Source organism: Mustela nivalis (genome assembly GCF_964662115.1).
Source record: "Mustela nivalis genome assembly, chromosome: 1".
In the NCBI taxonomy this organism is placed as follows: domain Eukaryota; kingdom Metazoa; phylum Chordata; class Mammalia; order Carnivora; family Mustelidae; genus Mustela; species Mustela nivalis.
Genome location: NC_139020.1, coordinates 124133123 through 124150618, shown reverse-complemented (window position 1 = coordinate 124150618; position 17496 = coordinate 124133123). Strand labels below are relative to the sequence as shown.

The following is a 17496-nucleotide window of genomic DNA, read 5'->3' as shown; positions in this document are numbered from 1 at the left end:
CTTCCTGTCTGGGGCATATGTGATGACCACATAACTTGCTAGTCTCAAATCTCTGTAATAATACCATGTAAATCCATGTTGGAGAAAAAAAAAATTCAAATATGGCCAGTAAGAGTAAAAGGTTATAACTGTCTTTCAGACACTTTATAGCAATGACCTTCTATTGGTAGTGAAAGATAAAGCTATAGGAAGGAAGGTCCTGAGGCATTCTCAATGGCTATAGAAAATCCCGGGACTAAAAAGGACCTGGAACCCTAAAAATAAAACAAAAATAAATTTTCTAAGAGGAGTTTTTGGCATCATAATTTTATAAAAACAGCATGAAAATTGGTTATTTGCAAGCATTCTTTAGGAATTAGATGAAAAAAGGTAACAGATAAAGAGTTACTATATACAAAATAAATAACTGAAATTAGATTTAAATTTATTTACAAATTATATAAAACATATAGATTAAAATTATATAAAAATTATAATTATATCTAGGTGGATTTTACTCTGCTATATCTAAGTGTAACTTATTTCATAGGGTGTCCCCTAAACTTGTATATAAGGCAAATTAAGTTCATTTTTCTGATGACCTTAATTACAATTTTTTGGGGAGATTCTGATTCATCTTTAATTGGCTTCAAAATTACTCATAGTATTTTGCATGTTTTCGCTGCCTGCTGACTTCTCCATCAAGCAGTCAAATACACGAATGGAGCTGACTGACTGTATGAAGCCTTACTTTGATTCTTTTTATGAATAATCATTTACAATGTAAATAATCACCTCAAGTTACTAAGTTTAAAATTCTAAATACTCCTATACTGGGTTTTATTCTCTGTTGAAACAGAGCCAGTTGTCAGTGAATCTTAAAGAACATATAAAAACAAATAAGAAAAAAGGCTATCATTCATGAGCATTATGGGCAGATTCCTTGGATATGTCAATAATGTCTATTAATCTTCCATTTTATATGACTGTGATAATTAACGTCTTCATTTCATATGCCTAGAAGGAGGCATATTTCTACATCATCAGCAATGTTTTGGGTTATGCTTAATGGTTTTAAATAATTATTAATAGTATCTTTGTTACTCTAAAAAGTATCCGTTTATACAGTTCTATGGTCACATCAGATATAGGGAAATCTGGACTCATCACATTAAAGTACCATTTTCCTACCAATTGTCAAACATCTAAAGCACACACAAGGTATTTTTTTACTGAAATCAGTGACTACTATAAAGGTTGTGATGGCTTTAAAATGTCACTTTTTGGTACAAAAAGAAAATTAGTTTAGACCTATCTCTTAATCTCCATCATTTCTCATGTAATTCATATATAAAAGAGGTAAACTCCTCTTTTTTTTTTTTTAAAGATTTTATTTTATTTATTTGACAGAGAGAGATCACAAGTAGGCAGAGAGGCAGAGAGAGAGAGAGAGGAGGAAGCAGGCTCCCCGCTGAGCAGAGAGCCCGATGCGGGACTCGATCCCAGGACCCTGGGATCATGACCTGAGCTGAAGGCAGCGGCCTAACCTACTGAGACACCCAGGCGCCCGCAAACTCCTCTTTTGACTATAAATCTCAGTATTTCAGAATTCTATTACTGAAATGTTAGTCTTAAAACCCAGTAAAACAAAGAAAAAAAGTTGATAATTACTTCAGTTAATCCTACTGATTAGTAATTTATCTGTAAACTAGATTTGTTTCACATTACAACCTCTAAGGTTTCTTGCAATTCAATTTTTTATGAGTCTATTACTAAAATATTAGTAATTAACATGTGTTGTAGTAATATAAAGAGGAATTCAGAGTAAAACATAATGAGAATCCCACCCTAAGAATACAGCTTTAATAAGCTTTCAGTTCCAGGTGTACATTAGTTTTACAGGGTAAGAAAAGAGATTTTAGCAAAGATGTTTCTTGTGAAACACATGAGACTAGAAAACATTATCACAAATCGACTAAAACCTTTTAAATATGATTTGCAGTTGCTTCTGTATCTGACAAGAATGCCATAGAGAACTGGGAAATACATCTTAATGTTCTCCTAACACTTTAGTACACAACAGCAAACACAAAAATATAGTAATACCACCTGAAAATAGAGTGGCATACACATTACAAATTACTGCTTTAATTAAAAGATGAAACTGTGTAAAACTAAGTACTTACAGTCTTTTAATATATCAAAAAGTAAAGTCCTCAGGGTTTCAGAGATCCAAAAAATTTTCCTCCAATAAACAACCAAACTCAATTAGTCTAGATCATCATATTTCTTAAAGTTTTCAACAAATATTTTAAATATTATTTACATGTCTCATCTCTATCAAATTTTGAAACTATTTTTGCAATTAAAGTTACATTTTCAAAAAGGATTTGACTTTGCAAAATACTTTTAATCCTATTCCTTTAAAATCTAAGGAGCTAAAGGTATACTTGAAATGGTCTATCACAAGTGTGAGATATAATGATTAATGTTTTATCTTAAACCTCACAAGTATTCTGTATTTTATTCCATAATATATCCACACTTGCTTTTTAAGAAATTAATGTTTTAAAACCTCAAAACATAAAGTGTGGTCAGTCCCTGGACTGGAGGCAGAAACATTACAAAATGCATCTAGGAGCATTTAGAAATGCAGCACATTCTGACTACACCTCAGACCTACTGAATTAGAACTGGCATGTTATTTAACAAGATCCCCATGTAATCTGTATACATACTTAAAACACTTCCTAAACACATATCCTTTATTCAAATGCAACTCTGCAGATGGTTTTGTTTCTGACTTTATTCATTCTCTGTTCTTTCCAATTTGCCTAAGAAATTATCAGTAAGTCTTCTGCTCTGCTTTGTCCTAATTCCACTCATTCTACTGACAGTTCCTAATTCTCTGATTGCAATTTCCCTATAGGCTGCCTGTTTGTCTACTTCTCATTCCTACAGAGTTTCTCTAGGATTTTCAAATTTGAGCAATCAGAATCATTGAAGTTTTTCACCTTCCTGGACATTCCAACACAAACCAAAAATCTTTTCCTGAGTCTAATTCAGGGTCCAAGATCTCTAGATTTTTCTGGGCAAACCAAAGTTCACTCGTGCCAGCAAATTCTGTTAGGTACTGTATTATGAATGTTAATTACAAAAACATTTAAGTGATAAATGACATCAAAACATCACATGAAAATACTGGTAATGGAGACTGTACATCTACTAATTAAAACATTTAAATTCCTATTTTATTTCTCCTTAAAAATCTAATTTTTAAACAAGTTAGAACTAATGGTTTTAACACCTCGAAAACTTATACAAGATCTTTATATAATTTAAAATCTACACACAAAAATTCAAGGAAAAAAAGCAACAACAAACAATCAGGTAGTACTATGATACTATTGAAGTTTTAAAATTGCTAGCCTATATTCAGTGTGGACCTATACCTGCAAAAATACTCCCACAATCAGCAGAAATTGGTCAATACTGCAGATGCCTAAGGCAGTGATACTAGTTGGCAATAACAAGAAGCGGACCAAAAAACTTCAAGGGAAAATCAGCAAAGGAAGTGTTCATTGGGACTTTGGGAAGCTCTTCTGACACATATTTGGGTATCTAAAAGAACACTTCTATAGGCAGAGCTGTGCTCATCCCCATGAAAAGAAGCGAAGAGGATGTTATTCTTTCCCCTTGGGCTGTACTGGAGGCTGTGAGCAATCAGGAAGTGAAGGTTAAGGCAGAATTTCAAGCTTCCTGATGGAGTTGAAGATGTGTCTATATATAGAAGCTCTTAACAAATGCTGACAGACTTAATAGTTCAGGTCTTTAAGGTAGTTTCTGATCAATTGCTAGCTGATCACAAGTAGACATATCATAGTCAAACTGTTGAAATCCAGACACAAAGACAATAATTTAAACTGTAAGAGGATGTGAATTTGCAGTTAGGCAGCAAATGGTATCCCTCGGATGGATACCACCCCAACCACATCCATGCCAGTAATACTCAGTACTCACAGGAGAAACAGACATTGACTCAGCTTTACAAAAATTATGGCTTGTGGGAAAGGCAGTATTACTGATACATTCTGTATTAGATTGTTCCTCTGGAAGGTAGTATCAACCAATTTCTGCTGATTGTTTTTCACAAACGCCGTAAGAACATGGCTGAGGAAAGGCTATGGCTATTTGCACAGATCCAAGTGCTGAGTCTGGTCAGAGACCAGACTTGACCGACAATGGAACTCCTGAGGGAACCGTCATGCAAGTCAAATAGACACAACTTTCCAGATGAGACTTTTGGTGAGCTTCAGACTCCTTCTGTCCCTTCAGGGACTGCCAGGCAACTGGTTTTCACAGCTAGTGTGATTGTAAAGCTTTGAGTTTCAAAGACAATGTAGATCTTGGAAGAGGGAATTGGGAAAAGGGCAAGTTAAAACACCACAGAGTTCTCTAGTCTTACTGAGATTCCACTGCTTTTTGTGAGTAAATACTCCTTGTACTGTTGCAAGCTTTTATTTAATTTCCAGAGTTCCAAAGGAGTTAATTTTGGCAATATTTTCCAGTCATCATTTTTATATTGGAAAGGTTTAGGGGGACTCCTAAACCTTTCCAGTCATCATTTTTATATTGGAAAGGTTTAGGTTTAGAGGACTCCTTCCTCCACAGTCTGAAGTACATCGCCCTAGATATTAGGTTTATTGCTTTGAGTTCAATATGTTTCTTCTTCTCTTCCTCAAATATTTGTAAGAACTTTCTACACTGTCCTGAGCTTTATGGTCTGGATTTAAAAAAATTAATAAAAGAAAACAAAACAAAACAAAACAAAAACAAACTCCCACAAAAGGCAGAATACAGATTCAATAATCAGATAATCCATGCAGGCAATTTTATAAGAAACAGGCTTATTTTCACAGGATTAAAAAATATCAATTAATTACAATGAATTAAATAATAATTTTATTTAAAATATAATTGAATACAAAAAATAGTTATGTTAAAATTTACCTCTCTTTTCTTCTTGTATTATTAAAAAATTTTTTTATAATGTATATTAGTCACCATACAGTAAATTATTAGTCTTTGATGTAGTGTTCCATGATTCATTGTTTGCTTATAACACCCAGTGCTCCATGCAATACATACCTACCACCAGGCTCACCCATCCTTCACCACTCCCTCCTAAAACCCTCAATTTGTTTCCCGGAGTCCACAGTCTCTCATGGTTCATCTCCCACTCCGATTTCCCCCTCCTCATTTTTCCCTTCCTTCTCCTAATGTCCTCCCTGCTATTCCTTATGTTCCACAAATAAGTGAAACCATACCTCACTTTCAAGAAAGAAAAGAACCAGCATCCTAATGAGGTTCCCATTTGGACTGTTCCTTCCTCTCCTCTTTGCTAATGCTTCTTCTGCTTGTGGGTCGTGTCTGCTAAACAGCCTAGAAATAAGTAACAAAACCAGAGCATTATGAATTTGCATGGATACGAATTTTAGTCTTTTCCTTCATTGTACAAATTATTTCAGTATTTAAAAGGCAGTATCAGATATCAGGTTACTGATTTATTTCATACCATGCAAATGATGTTCCTATAGGTTAAAAATGGTTAGATCTAAACAATTTTGTACAATTCAATCATACAATGTAAAAGGAAGCTTTTGGACTAATCAGTGTTCAAATATTCACAAAAAAATATAAACTTTTTTATCCTTTATGATAGATGCTAGAACATATATAATTTTAAAAAGAGTTCTATTTTCTTAAATACTAATTTCAGAGTGAAGTAATTAAAGAATTTAACCATATGTTTTAAAGAAAGTGGGGCACCTGGGTGGATCCGTAGGTTAAATGTCCAGCACCCTGTTCAGCAGGGAGTCTGCTTCTCCCTCTGCCCCTCCTCCTGCTCCTTTTCTCTCTCTCTCAAATAAATAAATCGAATCTTAAAAAAGGTTATAAAAATTCATACTTTTAATGTTTACTTCTAGCATTTTCAGCTTATTACCTAAAAAGAGTATTTACTAACCAGTACAGAATAAAATGACAAAAACATTTAATTTTTAAAAATATCACTTAATGACAAAACTTCTAAAATATAATAAAGACATGAATTGGAAATTTTAATTTGCTAAGAGGATTTATTCTAAAAAATTTTAAGGACTGCTATTGGTGTCTTATTCCCAGGTATTGCTCTAGGTAAATGGGATGTAACAGTGAACAAAGACAAAATCCCTATTCTCATTGAGCTCTCACTCTAATGAACAGAAATAAATAGTAGATAAATAGTAGATACTATGTATACTCTGTATGAATACAGAATAGTTGATTATTTTGGGGGCAGGGGAAACTATATGGCAAGGGAAGAAGATTAGAGCAATTGAAGCTATATCAGCATAGCTATTAGACTGGTTTAAGGGAAAATTTTGTTTATTTGGATGGCTTTCAGAGGAAGGAACAAATAGGAAAAAATGACGGTCCTTTATTACTGAAATGTACAGAACTGGATAATCACATTTACTGTATATAAATGTAAGAGGAATCAACTTAATTTTTAGTTTTTATAAAACTAAACTGTAGATTTTTTATGACTATTAAAATATTCATTTCAGATACATTTACTATTTTACAGACATGTGGATAAACTTATGAACAGCTTAAAATTAGACTAACAGCTTAAAACAGACTAAGTGTGTATGTGCACACTTGCATGTTTTTCTTTTAATCATAGAACTCCTTTACCAAAGCTTACTTGTTAAAATTTGAAAAGATCACAATATTAAATGATAAGAATACTCAAAGACATTAGAAATGAAAAGTTCTCAAACTGTGAGTATCTCCAGGGCAAGGCCATAAAACAAGCTTATGGAGTGAACCTTCCATTTGAATAGAAATTGGCTTCATTTTCACAAAGAAATACCAAAGGCCCGTATTGTGGATTGTTATTTAAAACATTCCAATTTTAAACTTTTTAGCAAGTATTTCAAACTTAGAAAAATACAATGCAGATGAAGTAAGATATATCCAAGCACCTTTCTAATCCAAGTGCTGCCAGTTTATGGCCTCTATTCTGTAGAGAACCACCCTCTGTAATCTACTTTTTCACTGAAACTATAAAAGCAATAAATTCTAAAAACACAAAGCTTTTTGAAAACTTAAGTAGAGAATAGAGACTAACTAGAATATAACAGTCCTGGAAAACGAAGAGAAGTTAAGACTACAGTACCCCCTTGATATTTGTGACAGTCAACACCTCAAGATAAATATGGAAATAACACTATTCTATTAGCCATAGATGTCAGTGTCAGTGGCAAATTCAATACATTAAGTTAAAAAAGTCATGCCTGAAAATCCTGACTTTCTTCCTTACTTTCATTGACAGTACTCACTAGTAGAACTTCCTTCTTAAAGAAAGATATTTCACATAGAAACAATTTTTCCCACTTTGAGAGGTATCACCAAGTAAAGCCAGTTTGTTGCTGCAGCACTGAGATGCAGATGCTGAATGGAGGGCCAGGCCATTATCAAAGTTAATCACCCATGCACAACAGTTGCCCAATGCATGACTTATAACTGTGCTTAGTATAATCACAAATGACTACATGTAGTAGACTTCTGGGTTTACCTGCCAACAATCAGAGTCACTAAATTAAATCTATAAACAAACAAACAAAAACAAAGTAAAACACAGTAAAATACCCCCAGATATTTTTAAACTTTAAGAATGAATTTACTTACTAATAAATTATAGATCATACAGAAGACCAACATCAAAATATATTTCATAAAAATACTTAATTATATTCATAAACTCTCATTAGCTTTTATGTTTTATCAAAAAAGATGAAGTTTTGCTTTTTAATTAAACTGTGACTTTATATAAAATATAACTTTTAGAATCACTACAGATTACTGATTAAAATAATCCTCAACCCCCACAGGAAGAGTTGTTAAAAAACAAAAAACAACAACCATGAAAGGTTGGAAGGCATTTTGAAAGTGATTTTAGATTATAAATGTTGAGAAGGTAAGATGAGAACTAAGAATTTTAAAAGGAAAGCTACCTGGTTAAATGAAATACAAATTTTTGCAGAAGCTTTTATACAATTCATGTACTTCTCCAATCTCCACTCACACCCTAGTGGGGAACCAACCTTTTAGATTTCAGGAAAAAGGAGTATGTCAGAAGGGACATCATTCTTAGGGATTTGATTCATGATGTGCACATAGGCTGAAAGGATATTACGACCTCCAGAATTTGAAGTGGCCACTTCCAACACTGTTTTTACTCACTATTACTCTCTTCTGCTAATTATAAAAAAAAACAAAACAAAAATACAAAAGTAGAATCTGGTTTCAAAGATAATTAACTCACTTTTTATGAAGGAATTCTCCAGCTGCCACAGCAACAGGGCGATGTGCTGAGTACACCAAGTGGTAAACATTTTCACAGTCTTCATTGGAAAGAGCTTCTTCGCTTCCACTGAAAAATTCACAAAGCAACATCTGAGCCAAAATAAATATTTACTTTCAGTTCCATCTTTATTCAAATTTTGTAAGGTTCATTATAAAAGCTCAAGGCATATTGATTTTTCATCTCTTTTTAATCTTACTTTGAAAGTGATATTTCTTTAATTGTAACAGATACCTAATCATTATAATCATTAAATAAAATTCAGAAAATGCAGATAAGGAAATAAAATGCCCACATTTTTTCCAACACAAAGGATACCCTTGGTACCCTTGGATTATATACATAGCCCAAATCAGCTCAATTTTTTTAAAGATGTATAACATTTTTATTGATATGCACTGGGAATTTATCTGTTACACAGTTAAATTATTATAGTACGTTATTCTTCTTTATATAATTGTCTATTTTATTTTAATTTTATTTATTTATTTGTAAGTAAGTTTTATGCCCAATGTGAGGCTTAAACTCACGACCCCAGATCAAGAGTCACATGTTCCACTAACTGAGCCAGCCCCCAGAGAAATGTCCATTTTAAATTATATTTTATCACCATACTTACAATACTGCTTCTTCTTTCTGTATAAAGTGGATTCAGAGGTCACACCATTTCTTTACTAACACAAATTTCCTATCTTTCCACTCATGTATTCTTTTTTTTTTTTAAGATTTTATTTATTTATTTGACAAAGAGAGAGCGAGAGCACAAATAGGCAGAAAGGCAAGCAGAGGGTGAGGGAGAAGCAGGCTCCCACTGAACAGGGAGCCCAATTGGGGCTTGATCCCAGGACCCTGGGATCATGACCAGAGCCAAAGGCAGATACATAACCAAATGAGCCACCCACGCACCCCAGTCACTCATTTATTCTAAAAGTTTGAATAATTTCTTACTTTGCCAGAATGTATTGTTTTTTCTTCCCCTATTAATATGCTTAATCTATTTCCTATTAATATGCTTAAAAATGTCTCATATGATTAGAGATTAACAATGACTAGATAAAGTATAGAATTCTTGGGCAGTACAAGGCCTAACAAGATGAAGGGATGGGTATAAGTTCATTCCTCAGAATTCAATCCTAGAGATGCCTCAGGAGGTTGAGGGATCTCACAGAAACATAAAATCAGAGTGACCTATGCAGCAAAAGAAGATAGTTGCCATCAGTATAAGGGACTATAGTTCTGAATGAAAAAGAGCTGGTTGTCAAGGCTAGGACACAGTTTAGAGCACTTTTTAAAAGTACATGGATCCCCCCACACCTCAACAATGTCTGTTCTAATTCTACTGTGAAGCAAAAACAGTATCCAAACATAATGTGAGAAGTTATCACTGGGGTTGTGCTGGAACCTAGAAGCACTGAGAAATTAACAATAAGTGTACGCAGACTGGCTAGCCCATGACCTACACTGTCCCTGTATTTCCCTTCCATATCTTGAAGGTCATGAAATTACCACTGAAGGAGGTAGGTTTTTCCCCCCAAAGATTTTGTTTGTTTGTTTGTTTATTTACCTAGCGAGCACAAACACATGGAGGGGTCGACGGAGAAAGAGAAGCAGACTCCCTACCGAGCAGGGAGCCCAGTGCAGGGCTCCATCCCAAGACTCCTGGGATCATGACCTAAGCCAAAGGCAGATACTTAACTGACTGAACCACCCAGGTGCCCCTGAAGGACACAGTTTTAAGATTGCTGAGGAACAGTTACAAATTACAACCACAGGCTTTCTGTCCTGAAGCAGAAGTGTTCTTTGTCCATGCCCAACTCATACCCCTAAATTACAAGGAGCAGCACAAAGCTAAGGCCCAAGTTTTACTCCACCCAATTATACATCATCAGCTAAACTACCTAATAACCCTCAGGAGAAAGTTAAACTCACAGGAAACAAAATTTAACAAGATATCTTAGGAATCCAAACTTATAAGTGAAAATAATGTATGCCAAAAGAAGGAAATTAGCAGGTAGACAGAAAAAGAATTTAAGGAGCTATAACAGGATGTTACACGTGACTTTATCTGTTGTTCTAAACAAGATCCCATAAGTCAAAAGAAACAAGGCCAGATCATATGAGGCAAATGCAGTAAAAGACTAGAAAGCTGATTTTGTGATTCTTAGCTCTTTACTTACCAAAATAATGTATAAATTAGGGGACTGAGCAATACAATGGAAGAAAGAATATGTTTCCAGAGAAAATGTCAGAGTACCATGTAACTCTTAAATCTCCCCAAGTGAAATTGGAGCACAAAGTTTCAGAGAACCACTATAAAAATTTTATAAGCATCCCTTACAACTGTGAGGATGTTTAGGAAATGCTACCTGGTACAGAGCTTAAAAAAGAATAAAAGTGAAAAGCTGACTGGAGCAACAACCCATGGTAGTAAATTAAGAAGAAAAGGGGTATTGTGGACACTGCTGCTGTGCCCTTCATAGATGAATGGATAAAGATGTGGTTCAGGGGCGCCTGGGTGGCTCAGTGGGTTAAGCCTCTGCCTTCGGCTCAGGTCATGATCTCAGAGTCCTGGGATGGAGCCCCACATCGGGATCTCTACTCAGCAGGGAGCCTGCTTCCTCCTCTCTCTCTGCCTGCTTGTGATCTCTCTCTGTCAAATAAATAAATAAATCTTTAAAAAAAAAAAAAGAAGATGTGGTTCATATATATAATGGAATTTTTTAAAGATTTTATTTATTTATTTATTTATTTATTTTTAAAGATTTTATTTATTTATTTGTCAGAGAGAGAGAGAGAGCAAGAGCGAGCACAGGCAGAGTGGCAGGCAGAGTCAGAGGGAGAAGCAGGCTCCCTGCAGAGCAAGGAGCCCGATGTGGGACTCTATCCCAGGACGCTGGGATCATGACCTGAGCCGAAGGCAGCTGCTTAACCAACTGAGCCACCCAGGCGTCCCTAAAAGATTTTATTTATTTATTTTTAAAGATTTTATTTATTTATTTGACAGGTCACAAGTAGGCAGAGAGGGAGGCAAAGAGAGAGGAGGAAGCAGGCTCCCTGCTGAGCAGAGAGCCCGATGCAGGGCTCAATTCCAGGACCCTAGAATCATGACCTGAGCTGAAGGCAGAGGCTTTAACCTACTGAGCCACCCAGAAGCCCCTATATAATGGAATACTACTCAGCCCTCAGAAAAGATGAATACCCACCATTTGCACTGACATGGATGGAACTGGAGGGGATTATGCTAAAGTGAAAAAGTCAAGACAATTATTCTATGGTTTCATTCAAATGTGGAACATTAGGAATAGTGTGGAGGATCACAGGGGAAGGGAGGGAAAACTGAATGGGAAGAAATCAGAGAGAGAAAGAAACCATGAGAGACTCTGGACTCCGGGAAACAAACTGAGGATTACAGAAGGGAGGGAGTATGGGGGGATGGGGTAACTGGGTGATGGGTATTAAGGAAGGCACACATTGTGATGAGCACTGAGTGTTATACGCAACTAATGAATCACTGAACACTACATCAAAAACTAATGATATATGAAATAAACAAGGACACACAGGTGTATCATTAACAATACAAATCTTAAAACTTCAGATACTTCCAACAAAACAGGTGGTAAAGTCGAGTCTTGTTTGTTTGCTTGTTTGTTTGACGGAAAGATCCTGGTAAGTTTGTGAAATTTATAAGGAAAGAGTAACTACGGTGTCAAATATTTTAAAAACAGACTTGAAAAGGAAAACACATCAAAGGAATAGGTACTTTAAATAAATTCAAAGTAATGAATGTAAATAAAGAACTATATACGCAATTACAGAGGTGTTTTTAAAGATTTGTTTATTTGAGACAGAAAAAGAGAGCTTGAGCTCATGAGCAGGAGGGGCAGGGGGTAAGGGACAATCTCAATCAGACTCTGTGCTGAGCCCAGAGCCCAATGCAGGGCTCAATCTCCCAACCCCGAGATTATGATCTAAGCAAAAACCAAGAGGTGGAGGCTTAATGAACTGTGCTACCCAGGCGCCCCTAGGTAGTTATTCTTAAACATATTTAGAAAACTCAGAATTGACCAAACCACTCAGAACACATTCTCAAACAATACGATATAAAAATGATAGCTTAAAAAAAATCTGATTCGGAAAGAACAGAAACATACCACTGAATAATGCATAATTAAACCAGTAATCATAAATGTAATAAAAATATTTATCACTAAGTATCTATGAAAATACTTTATATTCAAAATTTTTGGAAAGTAGTAGTGCTTTAAAGTATATTTACTACTTTAAGTATAATTATTAGAAAACAAGAAACAAATGATGCAAAAGAAGATAGTACTTTAAAAGGAATAACGAGATAGACAAATCTCTGACATGATGATCAAGAAAAAGATACAAATAAAATAAAGGATGAAGAGAAATTATTAAGTAATAGCACAATTTTATGAAGTAATAAAAGTATCAACTACAGGGTGACTTGGTGGCTCAGATGGTTAAGTGACTGCCTTTGGCTCAGTCATGATCCTGGAGTTCCAGGATCAAGGAGGACTTGGTCCTGCTCCCTGTTTGGCAGGGAGTCTGCTTCTCCCTTCTGACCGATCTTCCCATCTCTCAAGCTTTCTCTTGTTCTCTCCCTTTCAAATAAATAGGTAAAAATATAAAACAAGTAAAAAGGATAAAAATATCAACTACAAAATTTAAAGACTGTGATGAAATTCATATATTTAGAAAGTTTATAAAAAGTCAAAATTAGTACAGTAAGAAATAAAAGTTAGATAGATAAACACTAAATTAAAATTGTTAATCAAAGACCTTTTCCTTAAAAGAAATTCAAAACTAACATGGCTTTAACAAGAGAATTCTCTCAAATTTCAAGGAAGGATTAATCTCTGCCACAGAAAAAATGGTTTCAGAACAGAAGGGCAAGAAACTACCAAAGACAAATTTTACAAAGAAAGTATAACCTTGATTTCAAAGTTGGATAAAGTACAAAAAATATTCTGTCAAATTTACACATAAACACAGATGAGAAAATCCTAAATAAGATTTTATATATAACACTGTACTCAAGCAAAACACAATAAAACCAAATGTATTATGTTCAAACAAGACTTATTCTAGAAATACATGGGTGGTATACCATTAGACAGTATCAATTTCATTCAGGCTCATCAAGATTTGAAAAGAAATTCCCAGAAAACTCAGAATACAATGCAATTTCTATCTTACATCAAAAAATCTATCTCAGAAATTACAGCAACAAAGAACTTTAAATACTTTCCTAGAACAAGAAAAAAAAGATCCACTCTCAGTGGTAAATTTATAGTGCTCAAAGTCCGGCTTAATGCAATGAAACAAGAGAACAAAGCAAAAATTTTAAGGTTAAAAAAAGAGACAAAACTGAAATTGTTTGCTGGTGATATATAATAATTTACATATAAATCCAAGAGAATCAACAAACCATCAGAATATTTAAGACTTCTAATAAGTTGCACGTGTAAGACTAACATAAAAATTAAACATTTCTATGTCTTGGCAATAATCAAGTAGAAAATATCTTTAACACTAAAAACTAATCACATTACAAAACCATAAAGTATTTAATAATTAATCTAACATATAAAAAAATAAACCTTGTGCAGAATACCTAATGAGATATGAATAGAGAAATGTATCATTTATATGTATAAGTGACATATAAAGAATAGAATTCTTTCCTAAATCTATCACAAAAGTCAATGTTTTATTAGAGAGTCCTGTTCCTCAGCCACAGATCCCAACAGTTAAAACCAGAAACAAGACAAGAGAGCTTAAATCTAACCAAACGTTCAAAAGAGCAGGCAGATAGCACGTAATTATGGGTAATGATCAGTATGTGTTTAGCCCACATAACGGGCTGAATTATTACATTTTCTTCAGGCACTGATGAAGGTGTTTCTGTAGTGACCAGAACATCCCTTTTGGCAGACCAAAAAAGCTCTGGTAGGAAAAGAATACCTGGAAGACCACATCCCTCACATCCCCTTCCCTGCCCATTATGTGGCTGAACACATACTGACCCTCAAACCATGACTGTGTGCTCTCTGTCTGCTCTCTTGCACATACACCCCGAACCTCTCTTTACAGAATTCTAGGTTTCTACTTGCTGGTGAGGTTGGTTGTTAAGACCTGAGACTACCATGTCCCCCACTCCCTTTCTCTTTTCTAAACCTTCATCTCTTGAGAGTTAATGGCCTCTCTTGCAATGACTTTACCAGAATTTGTTTGGCAACAGTGTTGGCAAGCCTAGCTAGGAGCTATGTTTTCGATTTGTCCAGCCCCTTCATTATTCCCTGGAAGGAGTAGTTTGGCACACAAAGGCTTGCCCATTTGTTTCCTGAGTTAGCGGTTAAGATAGATCTTTTAGTAACAAATGTAGTCCTAATATTTAAAATCCCAGCCATAGTTTTTGAGGAATTAGACAGACATACTTAAAAAAAAAGTTCATACAGAAGAAAAGTAATCCAAAAGTAGCTAGTGGATTTTAAAAAGAAAGGCAAAGAAGGAATCAACCAAAAAGAGGAGGGCTTATTTATGTCATATACTGTATTATAAAGCTATAATGATAAAGAGTAGGTACTAGATCAGAAAGAGGTGAAAAAAAAATCAAAACAAAAGCCTGAAATAGATGGTTATTTCGAATGTGATAGATACAGTGTAACAAACTGGGATGAAGATTTGTAATGACTTTGCTAAGACCTACATTCTCTCACCTTCATTCTTCCCAGATTTTAGTCAAAGCTCTATAGATAATTACTGCTATTTAAATTTTTCTATTATTTGAATGACACAATTTAAATGCCTTATTTCCTTTCTCATAGGTCGATACCATTCCAAAGGAGCCTATCTGAAAAACCTATCCCTTTTGAGGCCTTCTCTCTCTCTCCCTCTTTTTTTCTTTTTTAAAAGAGCTTATTTATTTATTTGACAGACAGAAATCATTAAGTAGGCAGAGAGGTAGGCAGAGAGAGGGGGAAGCAGGCTCCCTACCGAGCAGAGAGCCCGGTGCGGGGCTTGATCCCAGGACCCTGAGATCATGACCTGAGCCGAAGGCAGAGGCTTAAGCCACTGAGCCACCCAGGTGCCTCTCTCTCCCTCTTTTTAAACAGAAAGTTACGTTTCTTTGCTGGTATTTTTTCTGAACTGCGTAAGAGAACTTTTATATGGAACTGTCAAAATGAAAAAAAGAAAAATAGTAAACATTTTGTTTCAAACCTAACCTTAAAGTGTAAAAGCAGAACCTAAAGTAGCAAGACATACATTAGTGTTATATATGTGAAGTACATCAATAATACAAGAAAAAGACATTAAAATACCAAGATTAAATTATTGAAAAAAATTTTTTTTTTCAAGTAGGCTCGCTCCCAGCATGGAGCCCAGTGCAGGGCTTGAAATCATGACACTGAGATCAAGACCTGAGCTGACATCAAGAGTTTGACACCTAATTGACTGAGCCACCCAGGTGCTCCCAATATTAAATTATTAACAAATATTATACTTACTGAAGTATCAGAGTAACCAGTCGAATAGCTTCAACAGCAACATCATATTCCTTATCAAGTGTCATTGATACAATGCGATCCTGAAAAAGAAATTAAAAATCAAACCAAACATGAGCAGAAAATAAGATGGGACAGACCTAAGGCAGTATCTTTGGGAAGTACACGCAAGACTAATGGTACATTAAATGGAAAGCTTTACTCTTAAACCCTTATTACCACTATCATACAAAGGAGGTTATTAGTATAAATGTTCATAATCTAAAATAATTCTCATCATCTAGCACTCCCTAACACTAAGACAAATAAACCTTAATGTGCAAAATATTTTAACTATAAAAAGAATTATAAAGAAAATGTTCTTTTAAGCAGGAGAGCCTTCTATTGAAGGCAATAAATACGAACTCATGTTGGCAATAACTTTTTTAAAGGAGAAATTCATTCACCTATTTAAGACAGGTTTATTTAAAGAACATGTAGTAAAGAATACGTACTAAACACTTGTTATGGTAATGTTATTTACTAAACTATCTTTAACTAGCATTTTAAAAATAAAAAACAAAATAAACTAAGCATTCTTGATGCTTACCTTGAATCGGTTAGTGAATAACTCCAATTTGGGGAATAATTCTCTATTGGTATATAGACTCTGCAGAGCTTTCAAACATTTCAGTCTGACTTCTCCTTGCTTCAGGAATACAAATAAAAACACAACAGAAGTAGTCAATTCCATGCCAAAGAAGTTGAAAAGATTTAAGCATATGTGAAGACTAATTATCAGCTTATCCATTTAATTTACATCATACTGTAATTCAACCAATGGTAGAACTTAGCAATTGTACAGTCTGTGTTGTACTTCTATTTAATTAAAAATGCACTGAAAACCTCTTGAGAGTAAGCTACAACTTTTTCAAATATTTATTAACTCTGACTCAATATAGAGTATTTCCTATGTTGTACTGTCACATTCTGAGAAAAATTTTAACCTATGATTTTAATTTCAGAAGGCTATGCTGATTTGCCCTTATATAACTACTAAAATCCTGTAGAAAAAACTAATTTCATATTATAGGATCATCATTTATTCATTTAACAAATATTTTCTGGGTTCTTTTTACAACCTAGAAAGAGGAGAGTTAAGAAAACAGGTAAATATTCTTATATTTAGAACAGAGGCAAACGGATAGAGTGACATAATGAGGCTACTATTTATTAGTGGATTATCTTTAATAAAGTCATTAACTTGGAGTAGAAAATGTTGGTGAAGATCATGAGAAATCACGATTATTAGAAATTTAGCCAATTCGCTCAACATATTCAAAGGACACTGGCATTTTTTTTTTTTTGGGACACTGGCATTTCTTTAAAAAAAAAAAATGTGCTATAACAGAAGTCGAAGTCCTAGAAGCAAACAAAACTAGATTTTATTTCCAATAACACAGCTTATTAGCAACAAGAAAGATGACAAGTATATTAATCACTCTGATACTCAATTTCTCATTTATAAAATGATGGTAACCAATTTCATAAGCAAGGATTAATGCAGATGTATGCTCGTCAGGGATTATTATT

At 34.4% G+C, this 17496-nt stretch overlaps 1 protein-coding gene across 11 annotated transcripts in view; it reads right to left on the bottom strand.

Annotated features, from left to right (window-relative positions):
• The window catches only part of STAG1 (STAG1 cohesin complex component), a 425728-nt gene that overhangs the window by 94191 nt on the left and 314041 nt on the right, over positions 1-17496 (bottom strand). For all 11 annotated transcript variants that reach the window (XM_082690738.1, XM_082690746.1, XM_082690747.1 and 8 more), the window contains 4 exons: positions 16514-16612; positions 15928-16007; positions 8351-8458; positions 5307-5421 (listed from right to left, as the gene is read on the bottom strand). In XM_082690738.1, the coding sequence (XP_082546864.1) occupies positions 5307-5421; positions 8351-8458; positions 15928-16007; positions 16514-16612 (402 nt within the window). The remainder of the gene's footprint in view (positions 1-5306; positions 5422-8350; positions 8459-15927; positions 16008-16513; positions 16613-17496) is intronic.